This window comes from Meleagris gallopavo, chromosome 1, assembly GCF_905368555.1.
Source record: "Meleagris gallopavo chromosome 1, MGAL_WU_HG_1.1, whole genome shotgun sequence".
NCBI classification, from domain to species: Eukaryota; Metazoa; Chordata; class Aves; order Galliformes; family Phasianidae; genus Meleagris; species Meleagris gallopavo.
In genome coordinates this window covers 160182330-160203119 of record NC_139404.1, presented here as the reverse complement: position 1 = coordinate 160203119, position 20790 = coordinate 160182330, and the positions used below count along the sequence as shown (strand labels likewise).

General features: G+C 36.3%; 1 protein-coding gene across 4 annotated transcripts in view; it reads right to left on the bottom strand.

The window, feature by feature from the left end:
• The window catches only part of DIAPH3 (diaphanous related formin 3), a 234552-nt gene that overhangs the window by 194717 nt on the left and 19045 nt on the right, over positions 1–20790 (bottom strand). For all 4 annotated transcript variants that reach the window (XM_085215773.1, XM_085215776.1, XM_085215772.1 and 1 more), the window contains 6 exons: positions 16607–16780; positions 10782–10886; positions 4736–4866; positions 1034–1108; positions 876–945; positions 365–501 (listed from right to left, as the gene is read on the bottom strand). In XM_085215773.1, the coding sequence (XP_085071899.1) occupies positions 365–501; positions 876–945; positions 1034–1108; positions 4736–4866; positions 10782–10886; positions 16607–16780 (692 nt within the window). The remainder of the gene's footprint in view (positions 1–364; positions 502–875; positions 946–1033; positions 1109–4735; positions 4867–10781; positions 10887–16606; positions 16781–20790) is intronic.

The window sequence follows — 20790 nt, the reverse complement described above, 5'->3', positions numbered from 1 at the left end:
ATTTCAATTTCTAGGGTACAAATGTAGGAGGTTTAAGCATAACTTGTTTCCTTTGGAGACTTATGTAACCAAAAAATGACTTACTAGATTACAATGGTTAAAACACCTTAAAAGTAATGTTAAAAAACTTCTAGGAAAAAAATGGCTGCAAAACTACTTCCATCTAACCAGTTCATTCACATGCCAAAAAAGAAAATTCTTACCAACACAACCATAAAAAAAGTAACAGATAAAGGTATTTTCAAAAATGACAACACAGTACAGATACTACTTTCAAGAATTAATTGAAAAATTCAGCATTATTATAATATTAATCATCCTAAATTACCTTACTATACTATGTCTGGCTAAATGCAGTACTTACATGCTTTCTTCTCCAACAATGCACATTGCAGAAAGGAGTTTGACTATGTCCGTCATCATATTAGTTTGCTTGGGATCAATTGCTTTGATCAGCAACAAAAGGCTTCTCTCTTCTCCCAGAATTCTTTCCAATCCATACTAAACAGCAGAAAAATACTTATAAGGAGAGTTGGAAGAAAACCAAATGATAATATTGAAAGTCCAGTACAATATGACAACAGTTTCCTTGAGCATATATTTCAAATCATATTTAACTCTTTCAAATAAAAAAAAAAATTAAATGAGGAAAAGGTCAAAACAGGTCACTCATTTTTTAATGAGAGCAAACATCAGCATCAAAAGTTTATACTATTATGAAAGCAGGCATCTGCAAACAGATGTGGCAGAAAGTTTTTCAAGTCACAGCTGACCAACCCTCTGCTTCTCCAAAGTACACACACGCTCACTGATCATATACAACAACAGACTGAACAGCAGTCGTACAAATTTCCAGATTAAAGAAAATCCCATACCTTATTATTCATGAAGGCTCTCAAACACTGTATAACCTTATGCTGGCTTCTCTTCACAGCTTTGTCCTGGCTGATTAGATTAAAAAAAATATATATTGTAATTAAATGCTGTATACATAACAATAAAAACTATCAATTTTAAAGAAAGTTATCCTTACTGTTTTGTCTCAACCAGTCTTTCCAAAACATCCAACAGAAGACCCAGACCTTCTCGGCCAAAGTTTTCTACCCAGCTAGGGAGAAAGGAAGACATTAAAATAATTGATATTTCAAATATTAATTAAAATAAATGAAAATTTTGAGAATAAATAAAAGCAGTATAACTTGATGATTTTATGATCTAAATTTGATCTTTATTCAACAGAGGATCAAGGGGCATTGCCTTCACTCCTTGGCCCAATTAGATGACCTTAAAAAAAACAAACATTAGAGTATCTAATAAAAATTAGAGAATCTAAACAACACCAAATGGTAAAGAAGGAAGAAAATGCCTACAGAAAATACAGAAATGTTTCCCTGCAATATGAACGCACATGAATACTTCCTAAAAGAACACAACAAAAAAATCAGTTCTTGCCAAAGCTAACTTTTGTGAGACTAGTCCTTGGCAAGCTGTTTCTACCAGACAACTGCTTCAAATTTCTGTTTATTTTTGGTCAAAATGGCTTGATACAACAAAGTTCTACTCTTCATTGACTGCCTGAATTACTGCAGCCATCCCCTGGATAGCACCTCTTGGTCTTGCTGAAACAATGTTTGATCAATTACATAATCCTACATTTCGCAGACAACACTAACATTTATAGTCATAACAGAAGACATGTTCTGCTTTTTATACATCACTGTGATTTAAGGGAAGGGGATACTTGAAGACTCTTCTGTTTCAATAAGTGACAGGAAATATTTCCCAACAACTTTAGTTAACTTTCCATACTAATGTCATAAAATTTTAGATCGCTTACTACTAAAAAAGACAGAAATTTATTTTATAACGGGTCTCTCTTGAACTCCTTCTTTCTCTACTATGAAATTAGCATAGTACTTTTAACTATTAATTGATTACAAAATCATAATTAGAACATAAGATAGTTAGCATGATACAGATGTAATAGTTTCTATAATCACTAAAATAAAGATTCTGTTGTGGGTGTTGCAGCAATAGTTTCTGTGAATTCTTTACATTATTTTACTTAAAAAGCTTATGCTAAAGATCACCTTGTCCTGTATTAAAAAAAATAATTGTCTTTCACGCAATAATGAAACATCTATTCTGAAAAATCAGAAGTTCAACATCCCCAAAAAGTTTATGAGAATTAGGAAAAAAAATTACTGTTCACTGCACTAACATTACTTTGTTTTCTCCAGTGCATTAGGTCCAGCCAGCATGAAAGGCAGGTCATGATTGACCAGCATCTCCTTCTGTGACCAGATGATCCGCCTAGTGGACAAGGGAAAGACTGTGGATGTAATCTACCTAGACTTTACTAAAGTTTTTGTTTCTGTCTCTCACAATATTCTCATGGAGAAGCTAGTAGCTCATGGCTTTGACAGGTATGCTCTTCACAGGATAAAAAGCTGCCTGGACATCCAGGCTCAGAGAATGGCAGTGGAAGGAGTTAAATCCAGCTGGTGACCAGTCATTAGAGGTGTTCTCTAGGGATCAATATTGGAGCCAGTCCTGACTAATATGTTTACTGATGATCTGGACGAGGAGATTGAATACAACCTCAGCAAGCTTTCAGATGACACTAAGTTGCAGGAAGGCCATACAGCGGGATCTGAAGAGCCTGGACTAATGGACTGAGTCGATGGATGAAGTTCAACAATGACCAACTGTCAGGTCATGCACTTTGGTCACAGTAATGCCACGCCAACACTACTGGCTTGGGGTAGAGCGACTGGAAAGCTAGGTGGAAGAAAAGTATCTGGAGGTATTAATCAACAGCTGGGTAAACACAAGCCAGTAGCATACTCAGCTGGCCAAGAAAGCCAATGACATTCTGACTTGTATCAGAAATAGTGTAGCCAGCAGAACTAGGGAGATCTTTTCTCTGTACATGGCCTTGGTAAGGCTGCACACTTCAGTGTTCAGTACAGAACTGTACAGTGTCAGTTTTGAGCCCCTTACTACAAGAAAGACTCTGAGACGCTGGAGCCTGTCCAGACTATCAAAGCAACAAAATGGGTGAAGGGTCTGGAGCACAAATGCTATGAAGAGTAGCTGAAGGAACTGGGATTCCTTAGTCTGGAGTAAAGAAGGCTCAGGGGAGACCCTATCACTCTCTAAAACTATCTGAAAAGAAGTTACAGTGAGGCGAGGGTTAGTCTCCTCACCCAAGTAACTAGTGATAGGACAAGGAGTAACGGGCTCACATTGCACAAGAAGAGGTTCAGGTTGGATATTAGGAAAAACTTCTCAGGAAGAGTGGTAATGCATTGGACAAGCTGCACAGGGAAGTAGTGGGTCCCCAGGTCCCCAGAAGTTTTCAAGAAAAAGGTAGATGTGCTACTTAGGGATAAGGTGTAGTGAGCATGGAGCAGTGGTTGGACTAGATGACTTTGGTGGTCTTTCCCAACTTCAGTGATTCTGTGATTCACACACCATTGAACACAGTGGGTAAAAAATTATTTATCTGGGAGTAAAATTTATTTGTTGTCATAATACTTTATTATTATTATTTATATTACATTTGAAGAGTAATCAGAATTTTCAGATACTCCTATAATAGTGGGACCTCATCAGTGACAAATAATAAGTCATTCTACTGGAAATAATAAAAGGTAAGATGCAGAAGCTCTTTTGAAAGACAAAATATTTCCATTCTCATCACAGGAGGGGATTAAAATGTTCTTTGTTTTGCTAGACACAGAATTATAATGGACTTATTTAAATTACACACTAGAATCAGATGTTTTTATAAGTTTTTCATGTAAATGTATAAATACATTAAAATAGATTTTCTCCTCAACAGGGTGAAACAGATTAGGCAAACACTGATCAAGTATTTTGAGAATAACTGGCTATATCTGATCTAAAAATGATTCTACTAGATGTTTCTTACCATATTTTGTATTAGATGAAATTGTACGCAGACACTTTATCACATGCCCAGCAGTTGAAGAGGCCGAGAATGATTTAGTGTGTAAAATACTGTTGTGTTATTATTGTCCTTTCCTTTGCTTCCACAACAGAATAACAAATTACTTGCCCTATACCTGGAGGCAACACAGCTTTTTGTCAGCCAGATAAAATACCAAAGTAGCCGTCAGTGTTCCATTCTGAGTGCATTTTTAAAAAGTTCTCTTAATGGAATTATCTAAGTTTCTTGCAACTACTATATGAAAGGAGAATAAATAGTTGTAGATAATCAATTATCTGTAGCATGATGCTATCTGTAATACCAGTTAGCCGTATTACAGCTAGATCACCAAATCACTTTTCATGAACTTTTTGTAACTATGAGATATTTCTGTCCCATTTATTCACCTGAAGAACAGTGATCAAGATCAGAGGATATATTTTGCTCTTGAGATTTTTTCCTTAGTGCCATAACCTGTAATTTCAGTTTGTTTCCTTGTTATTGTTTTGTTTTTAAGTACCAGGATAAAACTATTCGCTATCACTTGATTCTCATCTTCTCTGTTAATTAAAAATATGCTTTACAAAAACAATATTTGCAGAAGGTATATAATTAATGCAGAAAAAGAAAAAAAGATATAATAGTTCATTAAAACATACACATTCATTAAGTCGAAAACCTTGAAAGACATCTAGAGATCTATTAATTTTAATCCATGAAGAAATAAGAATGTGATCAATCTTTGCATTATTTGTTAACGATGTTCAAATTCTGTATTACCTGACAGGATTACTAGTCAAGGACACACGAAGTGATTCTAAGCAAGTCACTAGTCTTTCATCTGTTGATCCAGATTTTAATTCCTGAATAAATTCTTGTGGTGAAATCTTTCGACTGTTCTTGAGACTTCCCTGAAAAACAGAAAACAAATTCATTTTTTATTTGGCATGTATAGCACTTGAATAAACCACTGATGACTAAACTTTGGTTTTGATCCACAAGATGTGGGAAAACAATATATTAGTCCTAAGTCTGCAGCTATTTGTTATCCATTCACTGCTTATATTGAATGCTGATTACATTTTTGCCAATTCATGATTAAGTTTATGATCAGTAGTCAAAAGTAACAGGCAGCAAACATAAAAATGCATCATGCACACTTGGTGAAATACTGTTTTTGTAACAAATTAATTCTGTGCATTGCAAACATTTTAATTTTCAATACTCAATACAACAAAAAAAAAAATCTGAGATGATCACAGGACAAGCATCCAGGTAGGTCATGGCATTCTTATGGGAATATAGACTGAATAACCAGTGCATCTGAAGAGTATTCAGGATATCACTGCAGTAACATGCCGTAAAACACTTTTTTTCTTCAAGATCCTGGCAGCACAACAGTATGAGGCTAGAACTACAGAAAAAAAAGACTACCTTGGTTCTAAGGGATGAAGTAAACACCTCAGGAAAATAAACAACAAACAGAACAAACAAACAAACAAAAAAAAAAGTAAAGTAAAAAAAAGGAGGGACTTGAACACTTTAAGGAGCAACTTAAGTTCTAAAAGATAAATCCCAGCCCAACACAAACACGACTGCTGATGCAATAACATGATATTTTAAAATAAGAATTTTACCCAAATTTTGCTTTTTGGATTCTGGTCTTTTTTCATGGGTGAGGAGGCAAATGGGGACATGAGGACACCGAAAAGAAAATGCAATGACAAGCTAATGCAGTGCTATAAAAGCAATTTTATACAGACAAAATATTTCCTCTATTTCCTATTTTAAGCAACAGAAGGTAAAAGACAATTACTTCAACTCATCATTGAATCTATGATGAGAAATGTTGTTTAAAGTAAATTCAAAATATTAATGACATTTGGGGAGGGCACAGATATCCAGAGTTTTACGCAAAACAACAGTCACACTCAACCAAAGTAGCCATAGAATTTGCAGTTAAAATTAAAAGTCTAAGAAGCATTCACTATACTCTTAATAGTATCCACTTCTTCACTTTTTTTTTTCAGGGCGGATGGGGAGGAGGCATGCAACCTATATTTGGGTTGACCCAATGGAAAGACTCAGTTTGCTAGGAGCAGAGGTATAGTTATGCATATAGCACTAAAGAGAGTTACTTAATAACACTTTATTATTATATTGGTTATATTATGAGGCTGATTGGGCTTAAGTCAAGAGTTTCAGTGCTGAAAGTTATACTTTCCTGTTCCCAGAAGCAAAGCACTACAAAAACAGTTTCTGAAAGAGATAAGATTGAAAATTAGTAAGAGTGGCTGACAGATTAGATGACACTGACATTCAGGTGGATCTTAACAGGCAGCAGAAACACGCAGAGAAAGATCTCATGGAGTGCCTCAGCAAGAAATGCAAGGGATTATTACTTCCCAGGTGCACTGACACATGCTGAAGACCAAACAGTCAGAATCTGACTTGCAGAGCTCTTGATGGGAACTCAGTTGAACACAGTGAAAGAGCATCACCAGGTAGTCAAGGGAGGTGAACTGAACTACTCAATCCAGCCACAGGAGTTCTTAGTGGGCGTAGCCAAATTCCTTAATGGTGGTCACGAGAGCTCATTTGAACACAACCAGACAACTTGGGCAGCGCATTATTTGTGAATCTGTTACTGTGATAGTGAACATGACCAGACTTACAGCATCAAACTGAACATCACTCAGAATCTAAGCTCAGCTGTCCCCAGCCCCAAGGATATCTGAGAACAAGCAGGAATGCAAGGAGATTCATTTTTTGCCAACTACTTTGTATTTTCACCTATTCAGATATTCTCTGGACCCATGAGTTACCACCAGTATACATTGGTAATGTCAGGAACAACACACCACCTCCTTAAAAATACATCTAGTTGTCAAGAATATTCCACAAAAAACTTTTCAAGCCCTGGATCTAAAACTTCTAAAATCACCCTCTTCACCAAGATAGTAACTTACATTTCAATCAGGCAAGCGAGCTGAGCTTCCCTGTAAATATGGCTGTGTTAAAGCTAAACAGAGATGAGGAGATAACTGAGGAGAATCTCTAATCCAAATGTAAAAGATCTCAAAAAACAAATTAAAAAACTAGTAACATTAAGAAGCACATAACAGATTTGATAGAATATGAAAGGTAAAAGAATGTTGTATAAAACTCTACAAATTAAATGCCTAAAGGGGATCAGTGACAAGGATTGCTGTTTTATTATTCAACAGCTTGCATACTGAACACATCCATCCCATTACAATAAATGCCCAAACATTTTAACACAAGACAGTACATACTCCTGAGTAACAGTCTATGGAATTTGAGTTACAGCTGTGACATGTGTAAGTAATCTAAGTCAAATCTCTGGTGTAACAGTGGGTCAGGGCTGCAATTGTGTGCAAATGTATGCATGCAGTTCCCTGTGCTGTTCTGGATCTGCTCAGCTATCCTCTGCATGGATGAGATAATGGAGTGGCTAGAGATAAGATGACCAACCACTCCTAGCAGCCGTCACAACAAAACATTTAACTAAATGTTACAGAAGTTCTCCAAGTGGGAATTTCAAAAAGTCCCAGAAACTCTCCTGGCAGCTCCTGCTGTGCACAGACTAATTGATAAACACTACTCGTATGCTTAAGCATATGGATTAATATCCTGGGTGGAGAACTTGTCATTTTCATTGACATATCCCAGCAGTTCTTGCTGTAAAACTGACCAAGCTGGATACAGCTAAGATACTTATAAATAGTTGGTAAAACAGCCTTCTTTTGATGCAGAAATAGTCAAGTAGGAAAATCATATGGACAAGACGTACAGATAAGATAATTAGAAGGTGTTTTGAAAGTAATAGCAACAGGTCACAGGGAAAATTAATCCAGGCAGACAACAAAAGTTTATTAGAATGACGACTCAAGAAATCTCATCTGACCCATTCAAAGACACCATCATAAGCAATGGAGACTTGAAATAACATGCAGCCGCTCTGTTTCACATTCACTTCCCCACCTGAACATTACCTTGTGCAGATGACGCCAGTGAACTGTATGAGTGTGTGCACAACATATCCACAGTACCAAGTACTACTTATTATTCACCATTATAACACAGTTCTGCTACTTAATAAGAATATGATGCATCTGCTGCTGCTCAAGTAAAATGAGAACTGTAGTTGATATCAATTGTGAAACTGATTATATTAGCTATATTTCTGCATGGGAAAAGCTGCTTAAGTTCAAAATGCTTGAATTAACTGAGAAACAGGAAATATCTTGAGGCATCAGTGCCTCTCAAAATTTAATTGCTCAACTGAAGAACAACTGGTCTGTGAGCAGATGCAGTATGAAGTCAGAATTAATTAATTCAGTTACATTACAAGGGATTAAGCTAAACAACAAAAATGAAATCTTGAGAAGAGAACTCACTTTAAAAATTCAGTCTGTGTATGTTTCACATACAGGGAAGTGAAATTTACTTTGGTAGATGAGGTAGCCTTTTAATACAACTATGTTCCCTCTTCTGGAGGCTGGAGGCCCTGACTGTGGCAGAGGGGCTGGAACTTGATAATACTTGGGGTCCCTTTCAATCCCCATTCTATGATTCTCTGATCCTGAATGCTTCCTGATAAATAAGACATGATACCACAGGAAACAAAAATTTCTCTTAAGATTTTCAAACCCTGATGGTTTAAAGCAGTATGTAATACATACCTCTCAGTTGAAATTTTAAAGGAAGAAATAAGGCTTCATCTAAACACTGTACATTACAAGAAAACAAATATATAATACCAGAATATTCTGAAGTACTTCAGAAGAATTATTCAAGCATGTAAATTATATTATTGTCCAAATTTTCAGTAAGTTCCCCAGATAATGAGGCTGTACACGCTCAAAAACTCTTCTACAGGGAGCTTCTTAAAATATTAATAAAGGCTGACGATAACAGCACATTTAAGAACATGTACAGAAGCGTATATTTAGCTAACTGCTTAAAAACTCTCTAAGTAAAAAGGAAACAAATTAAGGAGTATTGAACTATGCCTGTCTGCAGAACTTTAGTTACTTAAAAGTACATTCCTTAGTCCTAAAGCGATGGATTCATTCTAAACATCTCATACATGTGAGAAGGTAGGTCACAGTATTCTGTACAGAAATAAGCAACTGAATATACATAGATCTGCCATAAACAGCGTGATCTCTAGATATACCAGTAATAGAGCCATGCTTTGTAAACCTCGGAAAAGTGTTCTTCACTTCCAAGATAGAGAAATCCTGATACTGAAGCCAATGATGAAGCTTCAGTTATAGTAGAGTCCACTCATCATTAAAGGCTCTTTCATATTCAGTAATTTATTACAGTAGGGACCTGTTCTCCATTTCAATAGTCTTTATAATAAAAACTACTTTAAATGAAGCCTGGTGAGGACTCTGTAAGAAGGGTTGTAAGTGAATATATTTTGTACCAACATAATATAGCTTAGTATGTATCTCATTAATAGGAACAGAGACCTGAGATGGAATCAGTTATACATAACATTCAGGCACATACTCAGCATTTCAGTTCTTCTGAAAAAAACTCACATCTCTTTCCTCGAGTGAAGGTACACGGAAAGTTTGCCAAGTGCAGTAGGGCATGCAAGTGCATTATTCCCTTAAGATAGAGAGGGCACCTGGTGCATCCAGTGCACTTGAGGCACTTAAGAACATGCTGGCAACAAAGAGTTTGCAAGGAGGATGGTGGGAGATAATGACTTTCCCATCCCAACAGCACCAACACTAAATCATATCCATCTGCAAGACTACCATATCAAACAGCTGAATTTATACATCATAGAAAATCTCCTCAGTTCCTCAGAAATCTGAATGCTATCTCTAGTAAAGATATAACAGTAGTAACATAGTTCAGTAAATACAAGAGTTTCTCTGTATGAATTATTCATCAGAGATCTCCCTTAGCACAAAGGAGGACAGGTAGGAAGTCAGGGAGGGGAAAACAGAAACAATATTGCTGGGGCAAAACAGAAGTGTGTTGGAACAAACCACTATCCTGGGGGAGGAAAACTGACTTGTCTTCTTCAACACAGTACCTTGTATGGCTGCTCTGTGCATAGTGCTATAGGCTCCACTAGCAAAAAATACGTGATGATAACCAAAAAAAAAAATCTTTATTGAAAATGACATTCAAAAGGATCAATGAAACCTACTCACCAGCTACAGGCTTCAGTTCTTTGCAAGCAGAAAGTGCTAGGAAATCAAGAGCCAGCACAAAAATTTCTCTCTCAAGAAAGGGAGTCTTAACACTATCATCAAGATGGTAAGGTTTCAGCAACATACACAGATGCAGCAACTCTGCACAACCATATATATTCTACTATTAGTCACTTTTTAAATCAAACAATTTAGCTCTTAGAATGACTGTGGAGGCTTGGAGTATCAACAATGTATAAACCTAGGTATTTTGTTCTGGGCTGAGAAACACCAGGGATGTTGTATCCGCAGCCTGAAGTTTCCTGATTTTCTGTGAAGTATCTCTAAAAAAGAAAAATTGACTAGACTTCCCAATCTTCCAGTACTAAAGAATTTTTATGCTATAGAAGGACTAGTAGCTCTCATAGGCTCATCTTAAACAATATCCAGACAGATTGGCCCTGCACTAGGTATTTTTTATTGCAGTTTGTAAACTTATGAGATAATGTCCTTTAAAAATGTTTTTATCTGAGAAATAAGTTAATCAAAAGAAAGTAATATGCGTACATTACTTTTCTTGTGTAATAGTAAGCAAAGTAAACATTAAGTCATTTTTTTCATATATTTCATCAAAATGTACTTACAGACTTTGAAGCAGTGCTAATGTATTGCATCACCATTTCTTTTTTGGTATTAAAATCCTTTTCTCTCAATGGCATCTTCTTGTCTTCATTTAAATTCATATCTTCCTAGAATGGAAAGGGAAATAAAAGAAGTTTTGGCATCAAGCAATAGTTGTTTAACCATAAAATACTGATTATAAAAAGTAAAGACACAAAAATATGAGCCTAAGTAACTGAAAGTTCTTATACAAACAGCTAAGTTAGATGTTATTTAAAACCACAAAAAAGTGTATCTGTCTTCCTCAGCAAATCAAATTAAAAAAAAAAAAAAAAAGCAACTGGGCCAGGATAAACGAGTGAATCACAAACATAACTAGCAAAACCTCTTCTCAAAAATCACTTAAAATATTGAAAAATATAAAGCTGGGCAATGCAATCTCCATTTTCCCAAGGATAGTTCACAGAATAATATTCACTTTTACAAAAGGTGAGGACCAAATTCTTGATGGCTTGATTACTAAAACAACTTCAACTGCTGTCAAAACCACTGTCACATTTCATGCCAACATAAACCCAAGAGTCAAAAACAGCAGATGCAGAACCTCATTCAAAGCCACAGAGCTGCTATTCAGTGGCATTTCTGACTCATGAACTCCTAGTGTTTCAAGCCTAGGAATGCTCTGATTGTTACAGTCACTTCTACATTTTGTGACAACAGACATTTCCTTTCATGCTGTAGGTTAAAATTACATTTAGAAACAATATATACACACATTTATGTATACATTTAGCATTTTATGTATACATTTAGCATTACTATGGTCAACCAAACTTAGGAAGAATTACTACAGTTATTTTCAGCTGAAACTCGTTGCCTGCTGATGGAATTTTGTCTCACAATCTCAATATCAAAGCTCATTTCACCTACTCAAGAACCAGTGACAAAAAGCAAAGAAATTAATCTTCTAATTTTAAGAAAGCAAGTTAAAGATCAAAATTTAAAGATCACTGAAACTTGAATTTCCTTGTCTTTCCCCAGTTTTCATATGGAACAGGACAAGGTCGTGCACAATTTCTAGAAATATTTAGCTGTTAATATAAATCTGAGCTGTAAGAAGTTGCAGAAAATGCTAGACCCTTTACTTGCTGAATTGCTTCACGGTAAAATTAGGCAATTTCATGTAGATTCTGTTTTGTTTTTCTACTCAGAAATGTCATCATTTCCTTTCCTGAAGGACTAGAGAAAGTTTCCTCACTTAGTTAAATGCACATTTAAAAATTTCTTTGCTTTTACCACTAGTGCCAAACAAGTACAGGGTGCACGTTGAAAAAAGTTCTTTGACTTAAAATATGGTAATAACACAGTCTTTTGCCTCTGTGGCAACTAGCTCACGCATTCATGCTATTTCCCATATCAGAAAATTAATGCAAAACAAGTTTGTCTAAACAAGCTGAAAGAAAGGAGGCCACACATACTTCAATCTTTTCTCATAGCTGTTCCATTCTTCAAAGTACTGTACTTCTTTGATCAAAAAAGTTCAGAGAGAAACTGTCATCTTATGCCAAGAACAAAATTCTAGCAGTACATAAGGACACATACTCTTGACAAATGCCTTTTTCTTCATTTTGATAGTCACAACGTACACTTACATAACACGTTAGTTATGTAAATCTCAACAGTTCATCCATCTATTTTTCTTCATGTTACTACAGTTCCTATCCATTTTACATGAGAAAAACTCCCTTGAGAAAAACTCAAATGTTCTTAAATCTTTTATTTTAGTATTTATCTGGATCTAGAAGAAAAAGATCAGCACTGTGTTTGCCCTCCTGACTACCAGAATCCATTAAACAATTTGACAACTGCCTTATGCAATAGCTGAATACTGCATTAGTAAACCAAATGTTGGGGCATTATCTTGATAATAAATACTACATTTTCTAGATTTTTGTTGGGTGATAGTAAACAATAAACCACTATGATTTACTTAATGATAGGCAACTTGGCATCATTCAAAAACGCTGCACAAGAAAGAATTAAAAAAAAAAATCAAACTAAAATATGTATGCTTTTAAAACACTGTTGGGAGAACGTTTAAAACTTTCCTTCATACGTCTGGAAACAAACCAAGGTGCTAGTAAGTTTTCTGTAATTAACATTATGGAAAAAAACGGAAAGTATATTTAAAGTTGCTTGTCTTTATTAAAGCTTTCATAAGCAGCTGCAGCTTTTTTTTCAGGATGAGAATGAGCACAATCAACCACACAAGGTAAAGTCTTTAGGATGTCAAAATCAAAGTACTAGAGATGGAAGGCTAAAAATTTAGGTTTTCGTTTTTAGGATTTTTTGTTGTTTTTTTGTTTGTTTGTTTACTAGCCAAATTTTTAGCAGGAACTTACATAATAGACAAGACTATAGGACTTCTAAAATTCATCAGGGAGTTCAGACATTAATATATGGTTTGGGACAAAAGGATTTAGGGACAACCCAAAAGGCATTTAAAATAAGAAACTGATAAGAAAGTTGTTTCTAATTTACTTCTTCAATTTTTTTTTAATAAGTAAAAATTATTTCAAAGCATGTAAAGTACTACAATTTTACAACAATTTCAAATTCTAAACAGGTACGTGAAAATCTTTATGCCTTGGGCTAAAAATTAGGAAGAAAAAGTTAAGTCAGATTGACCTTGCTGTTCTCTCTAGTCTTTCCCCTGTTATCATGTACAGGTATCTCTCATTTCATACAATAGTACAGTTTAATTCACTACCATCTACTAAATGCTGAACAACATATCTATAAGACTCTTATAACCAGGCAACACATCCATTATGATATGAATGTGACAAGCCATACTCTAAACAACTAAAATAAAGTCCATCTTGAGATTAACAGATGAATTTATTTTTTTCTTGCAAGTTCCAATAAATGTCTTCAGGATTTTGTGTCTCAAAATTCTTTCCACAGGTATACAACTGTATAGCAATACTAGCCTCAAATGAAAATATATTTTACATGTATATTTAATAGGGCTACCTGGCTTATATTCAATATTTCAATTGCATTTTTAAAGCTTACATAAACAGGAATGTTAAGAACACTGAAGTCAAAATATTCAGTTAAGCATTTTGCAAAAAAAAACATGCCTAGATCTTTTTTAACATTTCCTGAAACTTATCACATCTTCAGTACTGTGCATGCAAAATACCACAGATTTTCTTTCACAATAAAATTGAAATGCACATATATGCTATATAATGATGAAATTAAATTAAAAAAAGTTTCATGTTTGCCTGTAGCTATTACATTCTTCTGTTTAAAGTTGCCTTGCTCTTTTCAGTTTTCTGGAAATAAAACTCCTGAACTTATTAAATAATGAAGTGAAAAAAAAGGCCTCGCTTTTATTGCAGAAAATATCCAACATCTAACCATACTGAAAAAAAAAAAAGAAAAAAAAAAAGGCAAAGAAACTAAGAAACCTATCAGTACAAAACATATTGCATAATCCTAGATGTAAGGGCAAGTTCATTCATAGGAAATATTATATTCTGTCTGTATGTGCAGTAAGAAGTCATCTCTTGCTTTTTTTTTTTTTTTCCTTTTTTTTTTTTTTAAACAAAGGAAACATCCTAGAGTTCTGAATGAGACAGCTGCTGTGGTTCTCAAGCCGCTCTCCATCATATTTGAAAAATCATAGCTGTCTGGTGAAGTCCACGGTGACTAGAAAAAGGGAAACGTTATTCCCATTTTTAAGAAAGGGAGAAAGGAAGACCCGGGGAACTACGGGGGTCAGGGCAATCTTATACTTAAGTATGTACTTATACATACTGGGGGAAGATCTCCTGGAGAGCAGCCCTGCAGAGAAGGATTTGGGGGTCCTGATGGACAAGAAGCTGGACATGAGCCAGCAGTGCGCACTTGCAGCCCTGAAAGCCAACTGTGTTCTAGGCTGCATTAAAAACGGGTGGCCAGCAGGGAGAAGGAGGTTATTGTCCCCCTCCAACACAGCTCTTGTGAGGCCCCATCTCAAGTACTGCGTCCAGGCCTGGGGGCCCCAGCACAAGAAAGACGCAGAACAGTTGGAATGAGTCCAGAGGAAGGCCGTTAAGATAATCAGAGGGCTGGAGCACCTTTTCTATGAGGAAAGGTTGAGGGCACTGGAATTGTTTAGCTTGAAGAAGAGAAGGCTCCGAGGAGACCTCGTTGTAGCCATCCAGTACTTGAAGGAAGCATATAAACAGGAAGGGGAATGGCTGTTTATAAGGGTGAATAGCGATAGGACAAGGAGGAATGGTTTTAAACTGAGATAGGGGAGGTTTAGGTTAGATATTAGGAGGAAATTTTTCACACACGGAGTGGTGACACATTGGAACAGGTTGCCCAAGGAGGTTGTGGATGCCCCATTCCTGAAGGCATTCAAGACCAGGCTGGATGTGGCTCTGGGCAGCCTGGTCTGGTGGTTGGGGACCCTGCAGATAGCAGGGGGGTTGAAACTAGATGATCATTGTGGTACTATTCAACCCAGGCCATTCTATGATATGATTCTATGATATGAAACACCAAAACAATAGAATTTTACAAATAAGAAGTATTTAACTGCTTAAGGAGGCATGTCAACTGTGGCTTAGATTTCAACTCGAATCTTTTGTTTCCTCTCAAATTATTTTAAGTTATTCTATAGGTGAGCAATATCTCTTTGGAAAATACGAGTCAGTCATTTCACATGAATATCTTCCTAACAGCAATAATCAGAAATGAAAGGAGCTAATGATCATCTCTGACTCTCTGGTATTATATATTCTTTCACAATTCCTTGATCAAAACTGAAACTCTTTCATAATTTCAGCCACCAACAGGACATTAGTGCACACAATGTGGGGAAAATTAAGCAATATTTATCCATGAAAACCCAAAAGGTAACATAATGTACTCAGTGAGGTTTCTGATTTTAGAAGCTGTTCTCTTCAGTATTGACCAGCTGATATTTTTCAGCAAAAGTATCTCCAGAAAGCTTGACTTCAACAATGAAATTACAAAAAATACTGATCTCTCAGTCATAACTCTCAATGGTAGTACAAATATATATCTTCAAAATTAAATGCTATAGAGCACTAGGAATTACAAATTCTATAAAAGCACTGTACTGTAAAAGTACATTTAATTTCCTCCACAACCCAGTCCCTGGTAGCTGCTGTGGTCTTCCCAGGAGACAATTAAATTGTTAATTTGTGTAAAGAAATTCTGTGAATTTCTGCTTTTCTAATCTCACTCTTCTCTCTAAAGGCTGTTTACTTTTAAACAGTTAATCTTCCATTCCCTAAAATATCATCAACTGTGTCAAAAAAAAAAAAAAAATGTCACCAGTTGATGTGGTACCAACATCACATGATCTTTCTGGCAAGTGACCACTCATTTGTAGTAGATCAGTGATGGCAGCTATAGAAGAAACTACACTAAGACTGCATGCACCTTGTAGAGAAAACATTGCCTTAGGGGCAAGAATTCCAACTCTTTTTTTTTTTTTTTTGCAAAAAGTGGCATGGAATATTAGATTGGAACGAAACCCTGCTGTGGCATTCAAAGGCATAAAAAGCCCCTTTCTGTTTCAAGTCATTTCAAAAGCAAGCAGGATTCCCCTTCTTTCTCCTCATCAAAACCTGTTGCAGAATCACACTTCTAATAATCAGAAGACTTTCGTTTCCATACTAAGTATTCCAGGCACACAAATCTTGTCAAAATAATTAAAAGGCTTCATTTTCTTTGGAAATGGTCCAGGAAACTACAAAAATAGTAATTCAGGTGAAGATCATAATGCATGCCAGCGTTGAAAAAAGTATAGGACACCTACCATCATTTTTTCGAACAGTGCTATGATTTCTCTTTCTGACAGGGGTTTTGGAACAAAATCTTCCACATCAGTAGGTGTAGATGACCCATCTGTAGAGTGTGACTGCTTCATATGTGGCAGAGGAGGTCTTTCCTTTTTGCTTCCTGGAATTCTTATACTGGCAAATCTGTCCAGCTGAAAACAGAAAGGGTATAATAGTTCACACATTTTTTCCATTCTGTGTACTCCTAATTAAGATGGATATCCTTGGAGTCTCAACATTCTGATTTTTCTGTAGTAACTTACCTGTTACTTAACTGCCTTATTTTAAACTGGTTTCTTAAGGATACATATAATGGTAAGTTGCTTGGCACTTCAGTAGTGTATGGGGCTCTGAATCACGGCCTGAACCTCTGATTGATCACCTGAGGCGAGCAATGAGTCAGCCACGGGAGCACAGGTGAAGGCAAATCACCTGTGCTTCAGGAAGGGGTGGAGCCTGGCTCCACCTCTCTTAAACCCATTTAAGAGCTGACTGCCAGTGGGGAAGGATCTCTCTGGAGATCTGCTCCATTGGAGTACATCTCACGAGCCCAAGACAGGGTGAGTGACTTTCTCTCATTTATCCAATATAAATTATATTAGCCAAGCTCCTGGAGATATATATATACACACCACACACCACACACACCCCATCTGTATATCCATTGATTCTACAAGTAGCAAATAAGAATTCCACTAAATTATGAAGATACCACACAGAACATGAGAGTTTCATGGAAAAAGTTTCAAGGAAAACTGTATTTACAAAACCAACTAAGGATTTATGAAGGGTTCCTCATAGCCATTACATGTAGAATATGGAGGAAAAAAAAAGTAGGTCTATTTATATAAGGCACAATTTTAATCTGTTTCTCCTAAGTCTGAAATGGCTGTATCCCTGACATTGTAAAAGAATATAATGATATACAGTGACATTACTTTTTATTAATATGACAAGTTAGCATGACTAAGACACAGTTCTATTTATTTTCCATTTCAATTATTACCTGAGCTCAGCACTTTTCTGTGTCCCAATTATTTAAAAATTCATTTAGAAGCATGAAAACTTAAAGGTTAAAAATAAGTAGGATAAATTCACAGTTTAATGAATAAGTTTAAGCTTTATCACCAATCTAAGACACTGATTCTTACTTTACTCTTGAAAAGATACTTAAGATTCTTTGGAAAAGTGCTTGGGCTTGGGTTTTGCATTTGTTTTTTTGTTTTTTTTTTCCTTGGTTTGGCATTAACTACATTTCAGTAAAGACTTGTAAACTGAAATTTTAAAATGTTTTCAGTGTTAGAGACTGAATCATCCTTGTAACAGCCTTTTGAGCAGTTATAAACAGCAATGTTACATTTGTCAACACAAAAGAAAGTTCCAGTTGAGTTTGATGCACAAAAGATGTTTGACAAGATTTCAACCTTATCAGTAGCCTTACATCTTTGAACTGCTGTGCAAATACTATTGAGGTTTTAATAAATCCTAAAGATGAGTATTTTGAGATATCATTCAAAAAGCACATGAAAGTTACCACACTAAATGACAAGTAGTTATTATGGCATCTGTGAAGTTAAGATCAGAGAGAACAAAGAAAATTAGTGGCAAAAATTGAGTATAAGCGTTCCACTCTCACCAACAGAACAGAAACTGACTATGCATAAAGAGAGGTTTAGTGGAAAAGACAAAAAGAATTTAAATTCTTCCTGTTCAAAATTGAAATAGAACATTTTTAGAACATCGACTGCAAGCCACTCATACAGATGGTTGTAGAACATGCAAAACCAGAAAATTAATATAGCATAAACATAAAAGAACTCAGCATGGAACATGGGGCCCTTGTGTGTCACATCAAACCAGCAGGCAGTACGGAAAGCACACTCAAAAGGAATAATTACACAGGCAAGACCAGGAAGAAAGAGAATGCAACAAAAGCAAAAGGGAGGGGAACATTGTGGAAAGCAAAGTACAGATTCATCAGTGACAAAAGCCATCTCACATCTTGATCAGACAGCAATTTCCCTTCCTGTCGTTAAAACTATAGGTCTAGGGCAAGCATGCAGAGATGAAGCCAGATCGCAAACTTCATTGACTAGACCAGAATCATAAAAAATAAAACCAATTGATAGGAGAGCTTTCTTCTCAATGAATGGATTTCAATAAGCACCGATGAAAGGCAGTACACCTGCTCCAAAGAACACGTTAGCCAACAGCTTTTCCCTGTGCTCATGTTTATTATCTAGGGCACAACCAAAAACAAACAAAAAAAAAAAAACCAAACCATTATATTTGAAGATTCTTAGTACAGAGAATTGAAGCAGAGGCAGAGGGAAAACACTTTGGCTGAAATCACAAATTTCAGGACGATTCAGTGGGTAGAGGGATGACAAGCAAGATGTACCCTACACCTCTTAACTCATTTATCCTTAAAACTTTCAGCTCCTACCTCAGAGCACTTGTTCCTCCATATGTCCCCTCTTCCTTCCCTTTCTTACAGCCCTTGTTCCCTAAGGCTTCCCTCTTCCTTCTCCCGCTCCACAAAGGCAGAGCAGTTCTTAAGATAAAAGGGAGCCAGTCAAAAAAACACTCTAGTCAGTGAAATGAAATACCCCACAGACCCAGAGTTCCTCTTATAAGGAACTGAGCAACAATTCAGGGATGAAGGCTGATTCATCCCTGAAAAGATCTATTTCACTTCCTTTCAGTTGTTCACATTTTTAATTTATGCTTTAACTTCTTTTAGAATATTAGACTATGTGCTAGATGCTTTGCAGCATTACAGACAAGCTTCTAATACTCTTATTTAACATAAGCAGCCAATTCTATATCACTTGTCTTAAAGGGGAAAACAATATTCAAATATATTTGTCAAGCAGAACAAGAAAGAGTAAGTCAGCAACATTTAAAAACACGTAAAACAAATTCTTTTGAATAATTTAAAGAAATCTAAAGAATTCTATAGATTAAAAAAAAGGAAATTGATGGAGTCACAGAACTTCAAGATCATCTTAGTTTTAGCCCCTATACCTTGTGCAGGGAAACCTCCTATTATACCAGGCTGCCCAAAGCTCCATCCAACGTGGCCTTGAACACTTCCAGAAATGAGACATCCAGCTTCTCTTCTCACAAGAGAGCAGTAGAGAATCACCTCCCTTGCCCTGCTGGCTATGCTTCTTTCCATGTAGCACAGGATATAATTAGCCTTCTGGTTTATAAGCACACGCTTCTGGCTCATGTTGAGTCTGTCATCAACCAACAGCTCCAAATCCTTCTCTTCAGGATTGCTCTCACTCTCCATCCAATCTGTATTTGTTTGGGATTGTCTCACACAGGTGCAATGAGGCACTTGGCCTCGCTGAAGTTCAAAAGGTACACATTAGGCTCACTTCTCATGCCTGTCCAGGTACCTCTGGATGGCAACAATCCCCTCAAATGTTTAAACTGCAACACAAAGTTTGGTGTTGTCAGCAAACTTAATGAGGGAGCATTCAATCCCACTGTCCTTGTCACCAACAAAGATGTTAAACAATACCAGTCTCAATACTAACAAGCCGTGAGGAGCATCAGATGACTAGTCTCCACTTGGACATCAAGCCATTGACAACAGCTCTTATCCACAGAGTGGTTTGGTTCATCAGATCTGTCTCTCTCCACTTTACAGACCAGGATGCTGACCAGGACAGCATCAAATACTTGGCACAACTTCAAGTTGATAACATCAGTTGTTCTTCCTTCATTTACCAATGCTATAACCCCACTGTAGAAGGCCACCAAATTTGTCATGCACGATTTGCTCTAAGTGAAGCCACACTGGCCATCACTAATCGCTTCTTTGTTTTGTGTCCCTTAGCACCATTTTCAGTAGGATCTGCTCCATGATTTTGACTGCCATGTAAATTCTCTGGGTCTTATTTTTTTCCTCTTTTAAAAACAGAGGTTGTGTTTTCCCATTTCCAGTCAGCGGTAACTTCGTGGGGGACTGCCACGACTTTAAAGTACGATAGGTAGTACCTTAGCAAATTAATTAGCCACTTCCCTCAAGATCCACAGGTGCATCTCACCAGGTCCCATGGACCTGTGCACCTTCACATTCCACATATGGTCTCAGACCTTATCTTCTCCTACAGCATGTAATTCTTCACGCTCCCAGTCCCTGCCTTTG